At 53.1% G+C, this 22,903-nt stretch overlaps 1 protein-coding gene across 1 annotated transcript in view; it reads right to left on the minus strand.

The window, feature by feature from the left end:
* The window catches only part of USP10 (ubiquitin specific peptidase 10), a gene marked incomplete at its 5' end in the record, with an annotated part of 37,030 nt that extends 33,736 nt beyond the window's left edge, over positions 1 to 3,294 (minus strand). Inside the window, 2 exons of the mRNA XM_029925859.1 lie at positions 1,427 to 1,495; positions 3,217 to 3,294. Coding sequence (XP_029781719.1) covers positions 1,427 to 1,495; positions 3,217 to 3,294 — 147 coding nt within the window. The remainder of the gene's footprint in view (positions 1 to 1,426; positions 1,496 to 3,216) is intronic.
* Positions 3,295 to 22,903: the final 19,609 nt, after the last annotated feature.

Consider the following 22,903-nt stretch of genomic DNA (forward strand, 5'->3'; position numbering starts at 1 on the left):
GCATGATCTGGTAGGTGGGTTCGAGCCCTGCATCTGGCTCTGTGCTGACAGCTCGGAGCCTGGAGCTCCTTCGGATACTGTGTCTCCCTCTCTCTGCCCCTCCCCCGGCTCACACTCTCTCTCTCTCAAAATAAAAGAAACACAAAAAAATTTCTTAAGCCCTCGTGCTAGGACAAGATACTTGTAATATGTAAATCCAAAGTTTGTGCGTCCTGTAAGCAGAAAGAAAACGACAAGCCCCTTAATCAAAAGCGTGGACGAGGGGGACGGGAACCCACGGAAGTGGAGCCTCTATCGCCAACGCCACACGACAGTAATGAAGCAGTTCTTCACTCCGCAACCTGGCAACTAAAACTGCGAGAACCTGCTCGTAACCAACCCAACAGCTTAACAAAAGTTCTGAGCAACTATAGTGTGAGGATAGAGGAGCAGCTTTTCTTTCCCTGCGATGTGACAGTGCGCGTGCCCGCTGGGGGCGCAGACGGTCAGCCCCCCGCCCCCAACAGGGCAGCAGCACCCAGTACTCCGGACACCTGGTCCTCGCAGCCTGAGCAACTCCACTCCCAGGAATGATCTCGGAGACACCGTCAAACACGTGCACGGCCACCGTTTTGCAATAGTAAGAACCAAAGATCTAAAGGGTCCTCGACAGGAAGGTAAATGAGTTGTGGTATGTTCTGATGGTGTTTAGAAATTAAAATCAAAGAACAAGAACAAAACCAAGACATATGGATAAATGTAAAGGAAGTTACCTTAAAATAAACAAACCACAAAACGACGGCTCTAGAGCTGACCCTTCAACGACACGGTTTGAACACCCAGCTGGCCCGCTTCAGGCAGGTGGTTTTCTATAAAGGCAGAACACTGCTGTTCGGGAAATGAATTTTCTCTTCCCTATCGCTTCATCCTCTCCCCCAGCCTACTGTGTTCCAAGGACACGGTGTGTAACACTTATGAAACACAAAACAGGCCAATCAGCTGGTACTGTTACCAGTAAGGCTTCTGGTCGAAGTTGTGGGGAATGAAAAGTCACCGCAGGTTTCCAACGGCACTGGGGTCGGCACTCCCAATCCCAGACTCGTTCAGAGTCAAGGGGAGGATGACTCCGTCTACCATTTACACCACAGGGAACAGTACGGTGTGACAAGCTGCTGACACCCACATGCGGAGGGACACAGGGACTGCCGGGGCGGGAGCAGGCGCGGGAGGCTGCGGCAGCCTCCGTGAGGGCTGCTATCTATACACACAGCAGAGAGTTAGCGTCGGTCAGATCTGGCTGGTGGGTCTGGGCACTTCTCGTATTAGCCTCTGCACTTTTCTGTACACAGGATTTCTTTATCAAAAAGCATAAATTAAAAAATCGAAACTAAAACGTAACCATTAATTATCTATACATATACTCAAATAAAACAATGTCTTGTCTTACCTCAACTGAAGAGCGAGGAGTCACAAAGAACTGATTGAATTCATCAGGACTAAAGTCTCCAAAAATATACTGGAAAAAAAAAAAGTCACCGATCACATAAAATATACAACTTGTATGTTCAGGAAAAATATATTCACAGATTATCCCAATGCTTTGTCATACGTAGGCCAGAACACCAAGTCCCTTTCTCAATGAAACAAATCAAGGGTCTGCAAAAAAGGATTTCTAGGTGTGATTTCCAATTACAAACATGAAAACACTACTTAGCCGTTTCCATAAACTGTCAAAGAACACCATGACAGTGGTACCACGCACTCGGGAACGGGCCGCCTGTGCGCACCACACTTACCCCGAAGGACACAAACCCTCCCACGTGTGACCTGTGTGCTCAGGCCGCTACCTCCGGCTCAGCCCCCTCTGCTGCAGGTACTAATGAGAAGCAGAAAACGTGGTTTGAATGAGAAGACAGGGAAATGCGCCAAAAAAAAAAAAAAAAAAAAGCTAAGGATCCTGGTAAATGATATTTAAGATATATATGTGATTTTTTATCCTGAAATTTCATTTAAGCATGATACGCAGATAAACATTTAAATTTTATTTTAATGTTTTTATTTATTTTTGAGAGAGACAGACAGCATGAGCAGGGGAGGGTCAGAGAGAGAGGGAGATACAGATCTGAAGCAGGCTCCAGGCTCCGGGCTGTAGGCACAGAGCCCGGGGCAAGACTCAAACTCCTTACAAACGGTGAGATCATGACAGCCGAAGCTGGATGCTTAACCAAATGAGCTACCCTGGTACCCCCCAAATTTTTTTTAATTTTTAAATTATTATTGTTGTTGTAAGTTTGTTCCTTTATCCTGAGAGACAGAGACACTGAGGCTGTAGGAGGGGCAGAGACAGAGGGAGAGAGAATCCCAAGGCAGGCTCCACGCTACCAGCACGGAGCCCGACCGGGGCCCACACGCACAAAAAACCATGAGATCATGACCTGAGCCGAAAGCAAGAGTCAGATGCTTAACCGACAGATGCCCCCAGGGGTCCCCAGATAAACGTGTTATTGAACAGACACAACCCTATTTGTGAACTCTTGCTTCACAGAATTCTGAATGGGACTTTCTGAAAAACCAACAGGTTCACGTGCACGGAATCAAGTCTGGCAAGTACCTAGCAGTTCACGTTCTCCCTGAAGCTTCCATAAATAAGTCATGGGCAAGAATCAGTATGACCAGATCTGTGCACCACAGAACACCTGCTGAATCACTCATTCATATAATCCACAACTGTCCCGAGCCTCCTAACTGCCCTGCGCGATGGTGGGTGCTGGGGATGAAACCAGGACGCAGAGGGGCGCCCGGGGACTCAATTGGTTGAGCATCCCACTCCTGACTTTGGCCTGGATCCCGACCTCGGTCCACGCGGGTCATGGAGCCCTGCGTGAGATCCTCTCTCCCCCTCGGCCCCTCCCCCTGCTCGCAGTCTCTCGATCTCTAAAATGAAGAAGGAAAAGAAGAAAACGGTAGGCAGAGTTACAGCTCCTCCGGGCTGGTGGAGCGGAGGACCTGCAGGGAATTTAAAAGCATGTGATTCAAAAGCACCCAGTAACGACCTGTTACAGATGTGGATAATGCCCCGTATTGCCGCACGTGTAATAAGTAACAATTAACTCACACGGCCTGTTAGTAAGAATGCACTAATATTTTTCAGTAAATATTTCTGGTGGGTTCTCTGGCAATAGCTACCAACACTGTAAATGCATATAAAAAACAAGAACAGCTTCACACAATACTTACATATACTTGCAAAAATCCGCAAAGAAATTGTGCGTTGATGGTAATGGTGAAAATAAGCAGCAGCTCGAAACAATTTAGAAATAATCATCCGAGATACTTTCGTCCTGGACTTACACCTTCTTCTCATTTCCAACGCTGGGGGAAACGTGCGTTACTTCCAGTCTGGTGTGACACCACGCGATGGAAGGGAAAGGTGTCTTTCAGGGAAAAAGGAGCAGCGTGGGACGGAAGTTTTCGGCCCCACCACACACCGAGATCTTTAGTCTGGATATAAAGAAGCCTCGAAATTTGCTCGGGAGGAAATGAAAGGAGAAGCCAAACGGACAGGACACATTCCCAACAATCCCCAACGCTGATGACGATCTGGAAGGTCTTTCCACGCGGCCAACACAAAGCAGAATGCTACAGCCACTCTGGGAAAGGGCCGGGGAGTTTCTTATAGTTACTTACACCCCAGCAAGCCCGTGCCTGTTGGCTCCTCCAAGAGACATGGAAACCGATGTCCACGAAAGAAACTGCGCTGATGCTTACAGCAGCCCTATTCAAAACTGGAAGCAATCCAAATGTCCACCAAGAGGCGAACGTGGCACATCTAGGAAATAAACTACTCCTCAAGGGCTCTCAAAAGCATCATGCTAAGTGAAAGAAGTCTGACTTAAAAAGCTACGTGTGGTATGGTTACACTTATGTAACATCCTAGGGCAACACTGTAAAGAGAGAAAACAGACCAGGAAGGCCTGATCACACAGAGGCACAAGGGAACTTTTGGGGGTGATGAAATAGTCACAGTGGAAGCCTGTTGGAAAAACAGTGACCCTCCTTAACTGTCAAGGAAACACACAACCCACCACAACACTAGTGACCCCAGGGGCGCCTGGGTGGCTCAGTCGTGGGTTGAACAGCTGACTTCGTTCGGCTCCGGTCATGATCTCGCTGATTCACGAGTTCGAGCCCTGCATCAGGCTCTGTGCGGACAGCTCAGACCCTGGAGCCTGCCTCAGACTCTGGTCTCCCCCTCTCTCTGCCTCTCTGCCCTCCCCAGCTCATACTCTGTCTCTCTCCAAAATAAATAAAAACATTTTAAAAAATTAAAAAAGAACACTAATGACTTCAGTCCCCATACAAGGAATGGACAGCAAAGATTCACAGGACATGTGAGGACAAAACTAAAGAGAATTACTTTTGAAAAAGAGTCAACACAGGGTCACCTGGACGGCTCAGTCGTGATCTCACAGTTTAAGGGGGATCAAGCCGGAAGCGGCCCGGCATCGGGCTACCCACCCTAACAGCACAGAGCTTGCTTGGGATTCTCTCTCTCTCCCCCTCCAGAGTGCTCTCTCACAATAAATAAACAAAATAAAACCTTGAAGTCGCACTTTCTAATAAGCACCCATTCTTATTTTGGCTCACGTACAACCTAAAGGGTTGAAGAGAGAGAAATGGGCAGTGCAGAAAGAGACCTCAGTCCCCAATCTCGCAAAACAGCGTCAATGGGGGGCGGGGGGAGGGTGGTTCCTGGTGGGACCTGCAGGAACCACGCCCCCGTGGCCGGAGCTAGAAAAGCCCGTCAACCTGGGCAACGCTCAGAAAGATGCCAAGGAAAAATGTTCCCTTCTGTCAGTTTCAATTTTTACCATTTTTACGGCTTCATTTTTAAAGTATTATTTGTAAAGCGTTCTTATAGCTTTTATAGGTGTTTTTATTATCATTTCAGGCCAATAATCGCTCCAAGGATATGTGCCTTCCACCTGATCACGAGACTCAGGGGGGAAATGAGTCAGAGCCTGCTGCACGGGCGGCGGGGAGAAACCTCCAGGACGCCGTGCCGCGAACACAACAGCCCTGGCGGCAGCAGGGAAGGAAGCTGGAAGGCGGTGCAGGGGCACCGGGTCCCCAGCCTGTCTCTCGTCCGAACTCCTAGTTCTGAACCACAGAAATACCTTATTTATTCAAAAAATTACTTGTGAAAAGTCAACGTAAGAGACGGAAATCACTGCACAACTATTCAAAGACACCCATTTTGAGGAGAAGTTGCAAGCTCCCCCTTAATCTGCACCTGTGCTCATTTCAAGATCTCAATGACAACAGATTAGGACTTGATGAAAACACTTAATCCAAAAAAGCCATCCTAAGCAACTGCTAACTGTCAAGTATGCGACGCGAACAGATCACTCGCCACTCGGGCAGCGGCCAGCTGCAGGGCCGGGTAGCCCCGCGCCGCCGCCTCACACCGCGCACGCGTGTCCGGGCACAGGTCCGTGCACTCCCTCCTCTCGCCACAGGCAGCCCAGACCGATCTTCAATCTTTCAAGTCCATGAGTTTCCGAAGGTGAGCAGTCACCCCCCACTCATACGAAATACAGTCGCTTCAATTCTGTGACGGAGGTGACGGAGGGGACACCACGAGGCTGGCACCAAGCCCAGTGAGCGCCTCTGCAGGGGGCTCACCGCCCGGCGAGTCTGGTTAGGAGGCCTGCTTCCTACAGAATGAGGGTCCCCGTGTGTTCACGGCACACAGACCGCATGGACCTCTTCCCTTGTGTCCGCACACACAGCGCTTACGTTTTCCCAGGAATCCAAATACCTTGCCGTGACTAACCGCAGACGCAGGAGGGCCGGGGGGGAGCCCGTTCTCACAGGGCAGCCACAGTCCAGCCCCCGCGGCATCAGGCAAGGGACTGCGTGCCCGAGGGGCCTGCCCACCTCCACCGCGCACGCAGCACGGCGGGCAGACCTTGCTCCCAGGGGAACCAGCGGCCCGTCACTGGGACTGCCCTGAGGAACCCCCCACGTGAGCTCGGAGGCTGCGACTTCAGCCCAGGGTGTCACAGCGTCACCTGCATGACGGGACCGGCCACGGGAAGCATCGCCACGAACCGGCATTTTATTATCCACACTCTTCCAAAAAGGCAGAAGAAGAGTGTCGCTTATAAAATAAAATTCAGCTTAAATAAATTAGGAGCAGAAAAGGTAATTTTTTAATATCTTGGTAAAAAACACACTACAAAAGCGAAGACCAAATACTCACCCCACAGCAAAGCCCAGTGGCGGGCGTCTCACGGGCCGTCCCGACTAAGACGGCACCGGCTGGCGTCCGCAGCGAGCGCTGTGACGCGGCGCCCCTCACCGACCCTCGGGACGGCCAGCTGCCGGTATGTGTCCAGCCACCACCACCTCCTTCCCCAAAAGCCTTCGTAATTTTCAACCAAAAATATTTTAGGTGTTTGGCAAAACGAAGACCGTGGCCAGAAAGAGGGGCGGGACTGCGTGCTTCCGAAGAGCCGGGGCCGCAAGAGGCGGCAGGACAGCGCCGGCCCCCGACGGGACCCTGTCCTGGTGGGGGCGGGCGGACGCTCTGAAGGCCATTCGGTCCACGGACAAAACCAGAACGTGCCCAGCAGGCTACAGAAGGTGGGACTGGCCCGTGTAGGCGTGGGAGCGCAGAGACGGCCCCGCTGCGGCCACGGGACAGTGCACGCCTGTTCTCAGGACGTCCCTGCAGGCACTCGGGGGAAGACCGCGTAATCTCCCAAACCTCAGAGGGCGGATGGTAAACTGCGTGTCTGTGCGCCGAGTGTGAGTTTGGGACTATGTCTGCGGAGAGAGAACTCAGGCACACACATGTGACTATGCAGAGGGGGTTAAATCTGTTGGTTTTTTTTTTGAGTGAGTGACAGAGAGAGAGAGAGAGAGAGAGAGAGAGAGAGAGAGAGAGAGAGAGAGAGAAGTGGGGAATGAGGGCAAAGGGAGAGGGAAGCAGAATCTTAAGCAGGCTCTGCACAGGGCTCGGTCCCATGACCCTGGGATCAAGACCTGAGCCGAAATCCAGGGTCAAACGCTCCTGGTCAATCTGGGTAAAGGAGTAAATGGGGGCTCTTCGTGCCACTCTCATTTTTGCAACTTCTGTAAATTTTTTTTTAATGTTTTATTTTTGAGGGACAGCACATGAGCAGGGGAGGGGCAGAGAGAGAGGGAGACCCAGAATCTGAAGCAGGCTCCAGGCTCTAAGCTAGCTGTCAGCACAGAGCCTGACGCTGGGCTCGAACCCACGAACCGTGAGATCATGACCTGAGCCAAAGTCAGATGCTGAACTGACTGAGCCACCCAGGCGCCCCAGGATGAACTTTCCTGATGGTCTCCACTTCATCCGGAGGGGGAAAGGGGGATGGGGAATCTCAAGCAGGCTCCAAGCTCAGGACAGAGCCCAACTCGGGGCTCAATCCCACAACCTTGGGATCATGATGTGAGCCGAAATCAAGAGTCAAGACGCTCAACCGACTGAGCTTCCCAGGCTCCCCAAAGGGACAGATACTGTGCAATGGTGCTTCTATGAAACCTCTCGAGCAGGCAAATTCTTAGGGCCTGTGTTCTTTCCAGGCACCAGGAGGGAAGGAGGGAGGGAAATAGAGGCATCATGGATACAGAGTTTCTGTTTGTGGTGATGAGACATTTTGGAAATAGACAGCTGTGGTGGCTGCACAACATGGTGGATATACCCGAAGCCACCAAATTATGTGCTTAAAAATGGTTGAAATGGTAAAGTGTGTGGTACACATGTTCTATCGTTGTAAAGGAAAGGGGGGTGACAACCGTCTTCCTGTTCTCAGCAACCACACACAGGACGTGAGAAGTACAAGTCTCGGACGTTGCCAGAACAAGTAGGCTGATCACTGGGCGGACAACACGTAGCTAACCGAAGGAATGAATGAATAAACCCGTTAAAGGTGCACAAGTAAAGAGACTACATAAGCTCTTCCCCAGGGCCACCCGTTCAGAAAACATGTCACATCAGAGACGTGGGACACTGGGGTCTCCAGAATGAACTACACTGGGAGCCATAAAGTATAAAAAGATCACACCGAGTGGAAGAGGCAACCTCAGTGAGCCATGCGGGCTCCCGGTCCCAGGAGCACACAGAGCGTGTCTCAGGCGACTGGGCGCGAGCGCAGCGGACCAGCAGGGGACACTAGGAGGGCCTTGGCTGCTGCGATGGCCCCAGGCCAGTGGGGATCAGAACAGGCTACAGACACAGCGGTGTGACTGTGAGGCTGAGCACATCTGGTCCTGAAGATCTCCGAGCTGGGGGTCGGGAGCAGGAGGGGTCCGTGGAAACGCAGCTGCTAGAACCAGAAATGATCACAAATGCAACTTCCGTAAATTTGAAATTGTTTCCAAATGAAGAGATTTTTTTTAAAAGCCAACGCTGCAAACGCTCAGTTGTGAGAAAAAGCCTTGAACCCTTCTCCTCATGTGAGTATGAGCGACTCTCCTTCCTCCGGAGAAGTAAACTCCTTCAGGGAAAAAATACTGTAGGAGCCTGGGTTAAAAAAAAGATAGATATGGGCCCCTGGGAGGCTCGGTCAGCTGAGTGTCCGAGCTCAGGGCGTGAACCCGCAGTGCGTGCGCTGGAGCCCCAGGTCAGGCTGTGCCCTGCCGCCTGGAGCCCGGAGCCTGGACCTGCTTTGGATGTGTGTCTCCCTCTCCCTCTGCTCCTCCCTCTGACTGGCCCCCGCAGGGAGGACCCGGCTCCGTGAGCGCTGAGGAAGGGGCTGGGCGAACCTGGAAACACCCCGTTCACGCCAAAGCAGAAGCAAAGACGCAACCCCTGCTCCAGGAGGGTGAGAAGGAAAGACGTGGGCCGACCCTGCCCAGCCAGCCTGACGCCGCAGACGGGAGACACTAGGGGGCGCTGGAGCACAGCGTGCTGCGCCTCAGTCCCGCTTTCTACATCTCATCCCGTTTATAAAAGCGCAAATGAGGGCGCCACCAAAGCAGAGCTCTGCCTCCGGAAGGAGGCACAGAAATAGCTGAGCCTCAGAGAGCCTCAGAGAGAAAGAGCGAAGATACGAGGCAGCCATCGACAAGCGCCCTGCCCTGTGTGCACGGGACTCCAATTTCCCAAGGCAGTGAGGCCCGTGTGAGCCGGCTCCCAGGACCACCGCCCGCCAGCGGGCACCAAGCCAAGCCTAGCAGGGGGGTGACCGAACCAGGCACAGCTACCAAGAGGCTGAGTGACTCGTCTTCTCCTCCCTCAGCTCCCAACCCAACAAAGTTGAATTTGGGAGACGGGAGGAGACGCGACGGACTAACAGTTTCAAGGGCGGTGATGGCCTGCACTCCCTCCCTAACAAAGGGCTGGCGGCCAGACTAAGAAGACCCCCTGGACCTAACAAGGACAGAGAAGCGCGGGTCTGGAAGCGTCCTCAGGCTGATCCGTGCGACCGCGTGAAGAACTCTGAAAACCATGCTGAGGACAAGTCGGGCGCAAAGGGCCACATGCGGTATGGTCCCCCGATTCCACTCCTGTGAAAGGTCTACAAGAGGCAAGTCTCCAGAGACAGACAATGAACAGTGGCTGCAAAGGCTCGGAGGAACAGGAAATGGGAGGTCGCTGCTAATGGAGACGGGCTCTTTCTGGAGCGAGGAGATGCTCCGACACGGGCTGCGGTGACAGCTGCCAGGTCTGCGAACTCACCAAACACCACTGGCGTGCGCTCACACCGAAATGGCTACACCTATGGGATGTGAACCAGATCTCCACAAAGTGAAAAAGAGTCAGTGCCTGAATAAAAACAAGTCTAATTTCTTTACTAAACTTTACCGATCACGCCTGCTAGGTGACAGACACTGGAGGACATCTACTGAACAGTCACTCTACCAAGCGGTGCGCAGAGAGGACACTGGTCCAGGCCATCGGTGCACAACAGGAACTAGCCATATGCACCGAGCACCGACCATCCCCACAGAGCTGCGCTAGATCAGAAAACACTGCAAACCAGACAGACGCAGAGTCCAGGACGGCACGACATTTAGTTGTCACAGCACGAGCGACTGCAGGCTGCGCTGAGGGCCGCAGCGGGCAAAAGCAGACAAGGAGGGAGGCAGAGGAGGGCTTGCTGCTCGGTGGACGGGGCGGGAGCAGAACTCCGCTCCTTTCCGGGGCAGAGGGACCCTGAGCAGGGGACAAAAGGGACAAACTGTTAGAGAGCCACTCTCACGGGCAGCAGCCTCTTCTCAGGAGTCCAGCATCGAAATGCTGCAACACCGTGTCTCGTTTTGTGCGGTCTGGGTGCTCTACGTGACTACTGACGCCCCAGCAGACCGCCTCGCACCTCTCAAAGCAGGTCTGTAGCGGGCTGGCTGTAGACTCCTGAAGGGCTTGCATGGAGATTCTGAGCTAAAATTGTTCCCACAAATGTACTTCCAAAATTAGAAAATATGATTCATATAACAGAAATCCATTTTTTTCCTAACTTCTAGTCCTATATCTATGTGACTTTACACAACAGTAGTTAAATTTTAACTTCCTTTGCTCCAAACTAATACTAAACAGCAAGATAATAGAGCCCTCATTATACAGTAACTTGCTGTCTAGAATTTTTATCACAAGTAAAAAAGCTGGTAAGTTATTAGGGATAGTATTTGGTGCGTGTTCTCAGGGACAGGTCCAGTGGTTCAAGATTCCACCTATGTTCATGTTTATGACCCTCACCTAGGTGCTAATCTAGGAAGGAACCGAGTCAGTGGGGAGAAAGGGAAGGGGGAAAAAGAGAACAGAGAAGGGAAAACGAGCAGAACAAACAAGACGCTGTAACAGCAGCCCCCCCTCGGCTGGGGCCGCGGGCAGTGTGGACAGGCTGCAGGGACAGGCAGCCACAGCAAGGGTAGAGGGACCCTGACTGAGGAGGTGACAACATCAACGGAGACACGTGTTAAGACTCATCATGTACTTTGAAAGAGTGACACTCCCTGCACACGTATTATGCCCCATAAAGGTTTCTGTGAATGAACAGGGGCCAAGTTAAAGTCATCTCTGTATTGCCAGCAATCAAACGTGGCATACAGTAGGGGCTCCAAAAGCTTTGCTGAACAAATCAATTCACAAAGAGAAAGAAGAGAAAGCCCACTCTCCCACCCAAAATATAAGTCCCTGGGATAAGGAGGGATGCCCTGTCCACCCGCCACAGAGGAGACGTCCCGCACGTCAGGGCCCCCAAACCCCCCGGTTCACTCACAACAAAAATGTGCACCAAGAGGCACCTGGGGGGCTCAGTCGGCTGAGCGTCCGACTCGTGACATCGGCTCAGGTCATGATCTCACAGTTCGGGAGTTCAAGCCCTGCACTGGGCTCGACACGGCTTGGGATTTTCTCCCCCCGCCCTCCCCCCATCCCTTGTTCACGCATGCTCTCTCTCTCAATATAAACTTCTAAAAAACTTTTAAAAAATTAAATAAAAGCAGCTCTTCAAGACCAAGGACCACAGTATTAACCTTTCAATTACATAAGCAAATTCCTAAATACTCTGTAACCATTCACACGCTGGGGTATTTTTAAAGATCTCACGTTCCTTGGTCCAAAGTCTCACCTACCATACTGCGCACGGCACCTGCAACCTGCTGCCCAGAACCCCCTCCCCCGCGCCCAGACTGTTCGGGCGGGGCCTTCCAGCTGCCTGGACCCCCAATCCACCTACTCACACCCCATACTACCCACTCACAATCACTGACAGTAACACCGGATCAAACCTCGGGCGTCTCGTGGCACAGAGCGCTACGCGGGCAGAAACGTGCACATGCATCTGTTCTACAGGGCTTCTCGCTTAATGAGACAGGCTGGACCCGCACCAGCAGCCGCCCGGCCGCCCAAGGCCGCCCGCCAGGAAGGAGCGTGCATCACTAAACCAGAACTTGAAGCTAAAACACATTTGGAAAGAAGCAGTGTGACTACACAAACAATCTTCTAACCTGCTGCCCACTGCCAATGGTTTCCTAAACACCTTGCAAGTTCCGAGCTGCCTAACTCACTGCCTAACTCACACCCCGTAGCCCACACGTCCAGAGGGAGGAAGCAGAGAGCGCTCCCCTTCGTGAGTCACCCTGCTCCCCAATGAAAACCAAAGTTACTTACAAGAGTACAAAGTTACTTACAAGAGTACAATGTTACTTACAAGAGTACAAAGTTACTTACAAGAGTACAAAGTTACTTACAAGAGTACAATGTTACTTACAAGTGTACAAAGTTACTTATAAGAGTACAATGTTACTTACAAGTGTACAAAGTTACTTACAAGAGTACAAAGTTACTTACAAGAATACAATGTTACTTACAAGAGTACAATGTTGCTTACAAGAGTACAATGTTACTTACAAGAGTACAAAGTTACTTACAAGAGTACAAAGTTACTTACAAGAGTACAATGTTACTTACAAGAGTACAAAGTTACAATCTGCTGAAAATAAGAGAAAGCACACCCGGGCGCTGACAGCGGAGGCGGGGACAGCCCACTGAGGAAGCAGCCCTCTTCCATCGGCTGAAAACAAAGGCGAAGAGCCGCCTTTACCCCAGCACTCCAACCCGGAGTTGTGTACTGAAGTTCGCTGCTATGGTTAAAACTCTTTCATTAGAAAAAGCAAAACCTAGGACTTCAGAAAGTCGGCCCTATAGAAACTATGTGGAGCTCAAACGTCAATACCAGGGAAAAGTGTTTCACCAATGAGCTCACAATACTGTTCTGGCTGCAGGAGAACACGGTGCTGGGCTCGGCTGGCAGGGGGAGGCGGGGTGGCTACGCAGGTGCGGCAGGGGTGCTTGGCCCAAAGCCACCCCCAGAATCCTTTGAGGATCCCCAAGGCCACCGCTGCAAACCTCCAGGGTTCCGTGGGGGCAAGCGGTGAGCCCAGGCCTCACTCAACACACTGAACAACTGTGTCCTTCTGATGTGCACCTGGGGTTCAGAATCGCTGTGTAGGGTGCACCCACGGCCGCTCCAGGCAGCTGGGGGGTGAAGGGCGGGGGATGAGCAGACAAGAGGAGGGAAGCCGGGCGAGCAGAGCTACCTCACCACTCCGTATGCCCCAACCCAGACAGAAGCAGCTATGAAGCCAGCTGGGGTGATCCGTCACTTTGTGAAAGGACCCTCCGCTGCATGCTCAATACCCAGAGCAGGTGTGTAACACGAGGACTCCGGGGGCGCCTGGGGGGCTCCGTCGGTGGAGCTCCGTCGGTGGAGCGTCCGACTTGGCTCAGGTCATGATCTCACGGTTCGCGGGTTCGAGCCCCGCATCGGGCCCAGTGCTGACAGCTTGGAGCCTGGAGCTGCTTCAGATTCTGTGTCTCCCTCTCTCTGCTCCTTCCCTGCTCATGCTCGGCCTCTCAAAAGTAAATATTAGAACAAAAATCTTTAACGGGAACTCTTTTAGTGCTTTTAAGGGCGCACTGATCACTAACAACTTACAGGCAAACCACAAAGCTAAATGTCAGTCAGAAGAAAACTATCATGCAACTGATATGGAAATAATTTGATTAAAAAATTCCATTCCCATGTACCTTTTCAGGGCCATCTTTTCCACAAAAATCATACTTTTATAACTGAGTTCATCTCCCATTTCTTTTTTTTTTTTTAACGTTTTTTATTTATTTTTGAGAGACAGGGAGAGACCGTGCAAGCAGGGGAGGGTCAGAGAGAGAGGGAGACACAGACTCCGAAGCAGCTCCAGGCTCCGAGCTGTCAGCACTGAGCCCAACGCGGGGTTCAAACCCACGACCTATGAGATCATGACCTGAGCCAAAGCCGGACATTTAACCGACTGAGCCCCCCAGGCGCCCCATTTGCTCTTAACTAACTGAAATCTAACGCTCAGCTCCAATACTCTGCTTTTTCAGAAATAACCTCCCGGCCCAGCATCCTTTCCCCGTCCAGCTCGTCTGGCTCTCCATCCCGCAGCCCATTTGTTAACACTGACCGCTCGCTCGTGCTCTCTCTCTCCCTTACACTTACACACACACACACACACACACACACACACACACACTTTCCAACGGTGGCCCCGGCCTGGCAGGTCCAACAGGTGGCCCCCTCCCCTGGGCCGCCCCCTCCCCGCCCTGCAGGCAGCTCGCCTGCGCCCCACCCCTGCTCCAACGTCGTTCACCGTTGCAGGGGAAGGCCCGGTCCCTCTCCTGCTTGGCTGCTCAGTCAGACCCCAGGTCCGCTTCTCAGGCTGCCGGCCCCGCAGCACCTCCACTTTCAAGTTCCTGTTTCACCTTCAAAAAGCCCATTATTTTCTCAAACCTAGTTCCTCCTACACTTAGGCCAATGGCATACTTCATGGTTCTGCCAACCTCCTAGACAAGAAACTTTGAAGATTATTTTAAATTATGTACCCTTTCCATCCCAGATTTCCGGGAGAATCTCAACAAACTATCAAAATGTTCAGAAAACCCTATTTGGCAAGAACAAGGGCAACTACATGAAGCGAAAGAAGCGTTCGAAGTAATCCACCTCCTGACCTCTCCGGGGACGCAGACCCAGAGAGCAGCACCTCGATGAATCACAGGCAGGAGGAGCACTTCTCTGAACACTGCACCTTGATAATCAGATTACGGGGCACCTGGGGGGCTCAGTCAGATAAGTGTTCAACCTCGGCTCAGGTCTTGATCCCGGGTTCGGTGAGTTCAAGCCCCACACAGGCTCTGTGTGGACAGCTCAGAGCCTGGATGGAGCCTGCTTCGGATTCTGTATCTCCCTCTCTCTCTCTCTGCCCTTCCCCAACTCATGCTCACTCTCTCTCTCCAGGGCCCTTAGAGACCCTCAGCCACTCCTAGTGTCCTTTGCTACCCTGCTACTCAGAGGGCAGTCCCCAGGCATCACCCAGGAGCTGATGCAGCTCCCAGACCCCACCCTGGGCCCACTGCAGCCAAATGTGCTGTCTGTAGGGCAGGTTGCGAAGCGCCTGCCATGACAGATTCCCTGCATCCCAGAGTCCTGCTGTAAGGGAGGCACTGCACCTGCACACTGCCTTCTCATGGCCATGAACCCCTTACGTAAGTCAGGGGACTAATCATCCAAACCAGAGGCGCCGTTCGGAGTGACAGAGTCACACTCCTCACCCTGGAACAACAGGTGTCACCCAGATGTATGGTCGGCTCCGGCTGTGAGGCGGACGGAGGTGGAGCCTGAACTCTTCAGCTCGGTGTCACGGCCTGTCACTGCCCCTGCCCCAACACTCCCGCCTCGTCTCTGTGCAGCTGGGTAAGGCGCTGGTCACCCTCCCCATCCCCGCGGCCTCCAGGCCAGCACTCCCCCTGCCCCACCGCTGTGACTGCCGCCTGCCTGTCAAGGCCCAGCACAGGCACCGCCTGCTCAGGGAAGCGTTCCCACTCCTCACTGCTGTCAAAGCAGCGTCACAGCTCATGACAACCTCTGGTTCACCTTCACATCCCTTCAAATGAACTGTGATCCTGTGCGGTTCAGTTCAGGGCCCCACCCACATAAGCGCTTAAGCACGATACTCAGAATCTAGTAAAGATCTGCTGACCGCAGGATAAAGATGAGAACACCTGAAAGTGCAGAGATACGACTGCCGGAGACCTGAGGAACAGGAAACAGGAGAGCCAGGACTGGCACCGGGGGCCCGGGGCTGACCGAGACACGCACACCGCGAGGCCATCAGGAGGACTTGCCAAGAAGAAACGACAGGGTGTCTAGGCAGACGAGGCCAGAAGGCAGAGGAAGTGACACCCCGGGAAAGAGTGGAAGGCGGGCGCCCCGGACGGCACTGTGTGGGCTCGGCAGCCGTCCTCCGAAGCTCACCGGCCGCCCCCCGGCTGCCGAGAGGCCGCCCGGTTCAGAAGGCTGCCGCACACCCACTCCCAGCTCCAGACGGGAGCCCGGCCTGGCACGCCACCTCCTTGCCCAAGCGCCTGGCTCCAGGGCGACCCAGAGGACATAAACCCCAAGACACGGCCAAGAATTCTGGGACGCACATCCACTCTCCCGGTACAGGTGGCATACATGTGAAGCCTACAACTGCTGTGACTATTTGGTCGTCTGGAGGAAAATGCTGACACAACAGAAGTGAAAAGAAAGTAGGTCCTCAAAGATACAACCGAACCGACTAATCACACCAACCTCTGAGCGGGACCTACCTCTGGGATTTCTAGTTCCATGAGCCAATAAATCTCTAGTTTATGGTGCAAGCCAGCTAGATCTGGCCTTTCTTTACTTGTTGTCAAAAGCATCGTAACTAAGACAGGAAAGAAGTGCGCAATAAAGATCAAAGGCCTGTTCCAAGTTCAGTGGCAGCAACCAAGGGACTCGTAGAAAGCAAGATCACTCCAAAACCCAAAATCGGGTTAATGTGAAATCTAGGCCCCACACATCACTCTGTTTGCCTGCACAGAATGCCCCCCCCTTCTTCCCATCTGCCAAAATCCCATGGTCAAGGCTGCTCCTCCCTCCTCCCCTCCACCCTCTGAATCACGCTGCGGACCTTCACGCGTGGGCCACCTCACCACCAGCACGTAACTACCCGGCTCAGCGGGCGCCTGGCTGGGCACGCTTATCACCCACTACCCACCCAGGGTAAGAACACTTCCGTCACCTTCCTGAGGATCTAGAGCAGCAGCTAAAATAGTTGGCCTTCACCAAACTCTAACCAACTTACTGACAAATACTTTATGAAAAGATCTTTCTCCATCTTCTCCAAGTATTTCACACATATAACTTGCTTTTGATGAAATGAGTACACAATTTTAAAATCCAAACATGGAAAAACTGCATGTTTGGGGCGTCTAGGTGGCTCAGTCAACTGAGCGTCCAACTCTTGATTTCAGCTCAGGCTGTGACCATGGGATCAAGCCCCACCTCGGGCTCCATGTGGAGTGTGAAGGCTGCTTGGGATTTTCTCTCCCTCTGCCCCTCTTCCCCCCATCCCACACACCCACATTCTCTCTCTCTCAAATAAAAATATAATAATAATAATAGTAATTTTTTAAAAATTTCCTATTTCTAGGGCACCTGGCCGGCGCAGTTGGTAGGACGTGAGACTCGATCTCGGGGCTGGGAGTCTGAGCCCCACGTTGGGTGTAGAAATTACTCAAAAATAAAAGCTTAAAAAAAAAAACTTTCATGTTTTAAATTACCACTAATTACTTAATACTACTTAGTGAAATATATCTTCTCCTCTACCCCCCAAATAATCAGTGAATTAAATTTATCTTCCAGTTTGTTTTAATGCTTTAATGAGTTCTAAGAAATCTGATAATTCACAACCAGAAACAGCTAAAAAATGTATCCAAAAAATGTCCATCCCCGCTTTTAGTAGTGTAAAATATAACTTGTGGATACAGCACAGTACTTAAAAATAACACTGAGGAAAAGGTTTAGTAACGGAAATTATTCAAAAGTGGGGGGAAAAACCCTTCACTCAACAACACAGAGCATAACTCATTTCACTGAAAAAGAAAGCGCATTATTGTTAGTAAATAAGGTACCATGAGGCGGCCTGGTCTCCTCCACACCCCACCCCGGCCGGACACGGCAGCACCCAACGGCTGCCCCTCCTGCCTCCAAACCACGCGTGGCCGCCAAGGCACTTTCTCTGAAATGGGAATCTGACTTCGGTCCCTGGAACCAACCTCTCACGACTGCTCAGGACAAAAGGCCCCAGCGGAGCACGTCAGAGCCCGGGCCTGGCACCCATCTACCCTCCCGGACCCCCGGGGCCGAGGCCCCCACAGCCTGGTGCCACTCGCGTCCAGGGCCTCCTCCTGGGCCGGGAGGCCGTCCCACAGCAGAGAGCGCAGTCCCAGAGTCCCAGCTTTGCCACCTCTCCTCAACACCTGCTGCGTTACACACTCTAGACTTTCACAGCTGATCAGCCTCAATCTCGCACTCAACGGTGAACTTCCTCGACATACGGCCTGGGCCACACCTTTCATTAATTTGTTCATCCATAAATACGCACTGAGCCATGACCAGGGTCTAGGCCCTGGAGACGGGTCAGTGAACAAAACAAGCCCCTGCCCTCAGGAAGCACAGGCTCAGCGCTGCCGCACGAGCAGGCTCTCCAGTGGGAAGGCGGAGGGCACTGTGGCCCCGGCCGGGGACGGGGAGCAGCGTCTGCTCTCACGGGATCCAAGGCTCGCTGCCATGGCCCACGAGCGGGCGCGGGGCAGCCGTGCTAGAACCACTGTCCGGGCCTCGGCAGCGGTCCGGTGAGCTGCCTCAGCACCACATCCACCGGACGCCGCCCAGAGAACTCACCACACTTCCTCATGATCTGACACACAGGCCGGTCGTCTGCATTCAGGGGCCTGCCCAACAGAGGTAAACAGAGCCATGACAAATCTCTCTTTTAACGGTTTATCGTCAAGCTGGTTTCCGTGTAACACCCAGCGCTCATCCCGACAAGGGCCCCCTCCGTGCCCAGCACCCCTCCCCCTCCCCCTCCGTGCCCAGCACCCCACCCCCTCCGCCCTCGGTTTGTTCTCAGTGTTCAAGAGTCTCTCATGCTTTCCCTCCCTCCCTCTCCCCAACCATTTGCCCCCTCCCCTCCCCCATGGTCCTTCGCTAAGTTTCTCCTGTTACACTTGTGAATGAAAACATGAGCCATGACAAAATCGTAAAAGAAGCTCAGAGGTCACCTGTGTGTACTTTTTTTTTTTTTTAAGTAAACTCTGTACCCAACGAGGGGCTTGACCGCACACCCCGAGACCAAGAGTCGCGTGCTCTAGCGACTGAGCCAGCCGGGCGCCCTGCCCATTCACTCTTAACGCCTCTCATTCAGGTCTGGCACTAAAAGGTCTTTCTGCAAGGTTCTGCCCGCCGCAGTGCTGGAGAGACACGCGGTCCTGGGTGACAAGCAGGGGCAGTCCGCAATGCGCTCCCGCGCCCCTCCGTCAGGTGGCCTGCCCACCGCACACACCACACAGGCAAGATGCCGCACGGAGGTGCTGGAGGAGAGCCAGACCCCGGGAGAGCCTTCCTGGGCCACCAGCTCACCCCCGGGACCCATCCTCTGACCTCAGGGCTCCCGCAAGAGCTCTGGTTAGACAACCTGGGTGAGCTGCCCCTCCGCCAGGCAGAGCCCCGTCTGGGCACAGTGCCCACCCAGGGCCCGGAAGGCCGCAGGCCTCCCGGAACAGCTGACCGGCCTTCAGAGGAAAGACAGGGCACCTGCAGAATCAAAGTCCACAGGGGCCTCCGAGCGCACCAGGCACACCACATGCACGGCACTCCTGTTTTACATAGGGAAGGGAGGGCTAATTGACAGAGTGAACTCAAATCTGCGTCCCCACTCAAAAAGAAATCAATGTCAAAGAAACAAAAGGACAATGGACTTCACGTCTATCCACCTTAAAAAGAAAAGAAGTCCGCTCGCGCCACCTGCGCCGTGGGAGAAGCACGAACTCCTTCCACACCCAGCTGTGGTCAGCGTTCCGAGAACCAGGCCCTAGGCCCAGCCCCTAGGACGCGGCTCCGGGGTCGTCGTGCGTGGGGCTCAAATTATTACAGTCAGCTACGCTTCCAGTCAAAACTGCTGGAGAGAAGCTTTTTAGATTATTTAAGATAAAAAATAATTTTTAAAAAAGCTATCTCTTATCTCTTTCTCGTTTAACTCTAGTCCCAGAAAAGAACACGTGGGTTCCTGGCACTTACCTCGTACCAGGTAGTGTGGCACAGAGAAGCCGGGCGCTTAGTGAGGAGGGGGGAGGAGGGTCCCCATTCTCGCTCGTCCGTGAAGAAGTCTGAGAAATCCACCACCAGCAACAAAGAAGGGCAGCAAGAGTCTCTGGTGGCAAACTGACTAAACACAGACAAATCCCGACGCTTACCGGACCGCAGAACGATGGGAAGTTCGCCACAGCTCACTGGGACACCAGGCAGGCGCAGTGGAGCCTGGGCCCCTCCCACGCCGTCCCCGAGACCCCATCCACAATCCAGGGCACGGAGCGCCTCCGTGGCCTTGGAGGATGTATCTGTTCTTAGATTGCTTTTCTGGGATTGTGTTTTGTAACTCACAAACCCCATCCGGGGCCTGGCACACAGCGAGAGCTGGACAGACGCTGAAAAGGAGTGAATCAGAAATCTCATTCCGAGGACCCAATGGGACAGATCCTGCAAGTGGCAAGACTTCCAGTGTCTCATGCTGGTTCCGTCCCCACAACTCATTCTAGTTGGCGCTGATATCAGGTCCTATCACCTCTCGCAGTGGCGCGGACATGTATGGTGGCAGCTGTTCACGCTTAACCTAGACTGGATAAATTAAAGTATTTTATCCAAAACAGGATTCGGTTAACACTACTTACGGTAAAGTGCTCAATGGGTTACGAGAAACAAGTTGGAAACCAAGCCACGCGGAGGCTCTGAGACCTGAGCACGGCGGCGGCATCCTGGGGAGCTGTCCACACCCAGACCTGCAGGCCTGCCCACAGGAGCCGCGCGAGGTAGGTCTGGACGGCCATCAGGTGATTCTGACAGAAGACTACGACCTCGGGTCCTCACTTAAGGACCCCTGGTGGCTCGGTCAGCTGGCATCCAACTTCAGGTCACGATCTCGGGGTTCAGCTCTGTGCTGACAGCTCGGAGCCTGGGACCTGCTTCGGATTCTGTGTCTCCCTGTCTCTGCCCCTCCCTTGCTCACACTCTGTGTCTCTCAAAAATTAATAAATGTTAAAAAGAAAATACAAAAGAAAGGAAAAATACTATTGTATAAAATGATTCCAAATTTCTAAAGCCTACTATGACAAAGACTGAAGAGAGGCACCTGGGAATGGCTCAGTCGGCTGAGTGTCCAAATTCGGCTCAGGTCATGATCTCACAGCTGGTGAGTGTCACACTCGCTGCTGTCAGCACAGAGCCAGCTTGGGGTCCTCTGTCCTCTCTCTGCCCCTCCCCACTCGCATGTGCACGTTTGTTCTCTCTCAAGAATAAAAACGGTAAGAAAAAAAAAAAGACTAAAGAAAAGAATTACAAAATATTAACCTCAGAGATCACCTCTGGGTCATGGGATATTATGGGTGACATGTTTTTCTTATATTCTCTTTATTTCCTAAGATCATAATGAACAAATGTTTGTTTTTAAAGGTGCCCCCCCCCCAGCGAAAACTAAAGGGAATAATGTCCCCACATGGCCTTCCCTAACAACTCTATCCAATTACTACCGAGGACATCCAAATTTGCCTGGCATTAATCCGCCTCAGAGGTCCCCAAAAGAATGCCCTACTTTTCCCCCCCAACGTTTCGGGGTTCAGGATGCTTGGGGTACTGAAGTGAGCAGAGAGAACGCGCCCAGATCCGGAGGCCAGCTGGAAGAGGGGACCCCCTGACGGCCCGGGACACGACACCTGGCCCCGGTAAGCCGTCTCCACCGGCAAGGCCAGCACAGCGCGGCGCTAACACTTCCTAAAACCTGTGGTTTTTTTCCAAAAAACTGTGGGCTGCCACAGACCCGCACCTGCTTATGAGGCCAAGGGCGTCTCTGGCTTGGACTCTCCAGGGTCCTTCACCGCTCCTGCCTCCTGTCCTCCACTTCACCCGACACAGCACTTCAGCCACAAACCTCTTCCGGGGTCCCACGTCTCTCAGGTTTTGGCACTTTGTTCCTCCTCCCGCTCCCTCCCATATACTCTCGTCCTCGTGCTGCTCTGCCCAAATGTCACCTTTTCAGAAGACACGTCTTCCCAGCCTCCCTGGACACTCAGCCACGCTCTCTTCCTGTTCAATCCGTCTTACACCGAAATTCCTTTTGAGTCACGCGGCGGCTCTACACTGCACGCTGCCTGGACAAGAAGCCGGATCCCTCCCACCTCACCTTGCGGCCCCGTGATCTCGCCACGCGTCTGTCCTGCACAGGCTGTCCCAGCTGATTACGTGCCTCCACGGTCCAGCTCAACGGGCCACTCCTTCCACGTTTTTCTCAGGATAAAGACATGGACACTGAAGACACCGTACAAGGTCGGGTGGAACCCTGGAGGCCTGTCCCCTCCAGCACGGAGCTCTCAGTACGCAGGCCTCCCCGGTCCTCTAACTGCCCTCAGCTCCCCCAGCCACGGGGTCGGCGCCCCAGCAGCCCGTGCATCCCCGCCTCCGCACCCCACCCCGCTCCGGTCCCTTCCACTGGGGCACCTTCTCAGTGTGGAAGGACACATGCGCTGGTGAGATGATCTGATCAGCAACGGCCTCCCTCCCCAGACAGGCAGCGCCCCGGGAGGGGGGCCAGTGCCGGCGCCCGGTGCGCGGCAGCCGCGGGCCGAGCTCCTCACACTCTGGTCCCGGAGCTACCACCCCGAGTCAGGACCCAACAGCCTGTATCCCCCACTACTCTGGGATCGGCCAAGGCACAGCCGCGCTCTTCAGCTCTGCGTTCCTAATGCCCCGGCGCCAAAATTTCTGTTTGAACAATCACAAAAGATACAAAGTCCTTTACATGTGGTGCTGAATGAACGTGTCTGATGGCCTACAAATTAGTTCCAAGGGAAACAGAATGCTGCCCCTGGAAGACCTGATTCTGCGTTTTTCCAGAGTCAGAAGAGGTTGAACGCGGTTGTCTCTGCGGAGAGGGGCCCGAGGTGAGCAATGGGAGAGCGTTTTATTTTCTGCCATCGAAGGGCTTTGATTAAAGCAAAGGGGGAGGCGAAGAAAACCTGACTTTTGCACCCGACGGGAAACCCAAGTTAACTACCCACCCCCGCGCCTCAGGCGGACGGCCGGTCTCTCCAACAAAGGAGCGGTCCGTCCCGGGATCACCTGCCCTAGAGAAGAGGGAGCAGGGGACAGGAATCTGAACCCGACTCAGGCCTCCTTCTACCGTATAAAACTGGGAGGGGTTGAATTCTTCAAAACGCCATTTCTTTAAAAAAAAAAAAAAAGTGTTTGGACATTTTAATGCTCAGAACGCTCCAGAG

This window comes from Suricata suricatta, chromosome 16, assembly GCF_006229205.1.
Source record: "Suricata suricatta isolate VVHF042 chromosome 16, meerkat_22Aug2017_6uvM2_HiC, whole genome shotgun sequence".
Taxonomy (NCBI): Eukaryota; Metazoa; Chordata; class Mammalia; order Carnivora; family Herpestidae; genus Suricata; species Suricata suricatta.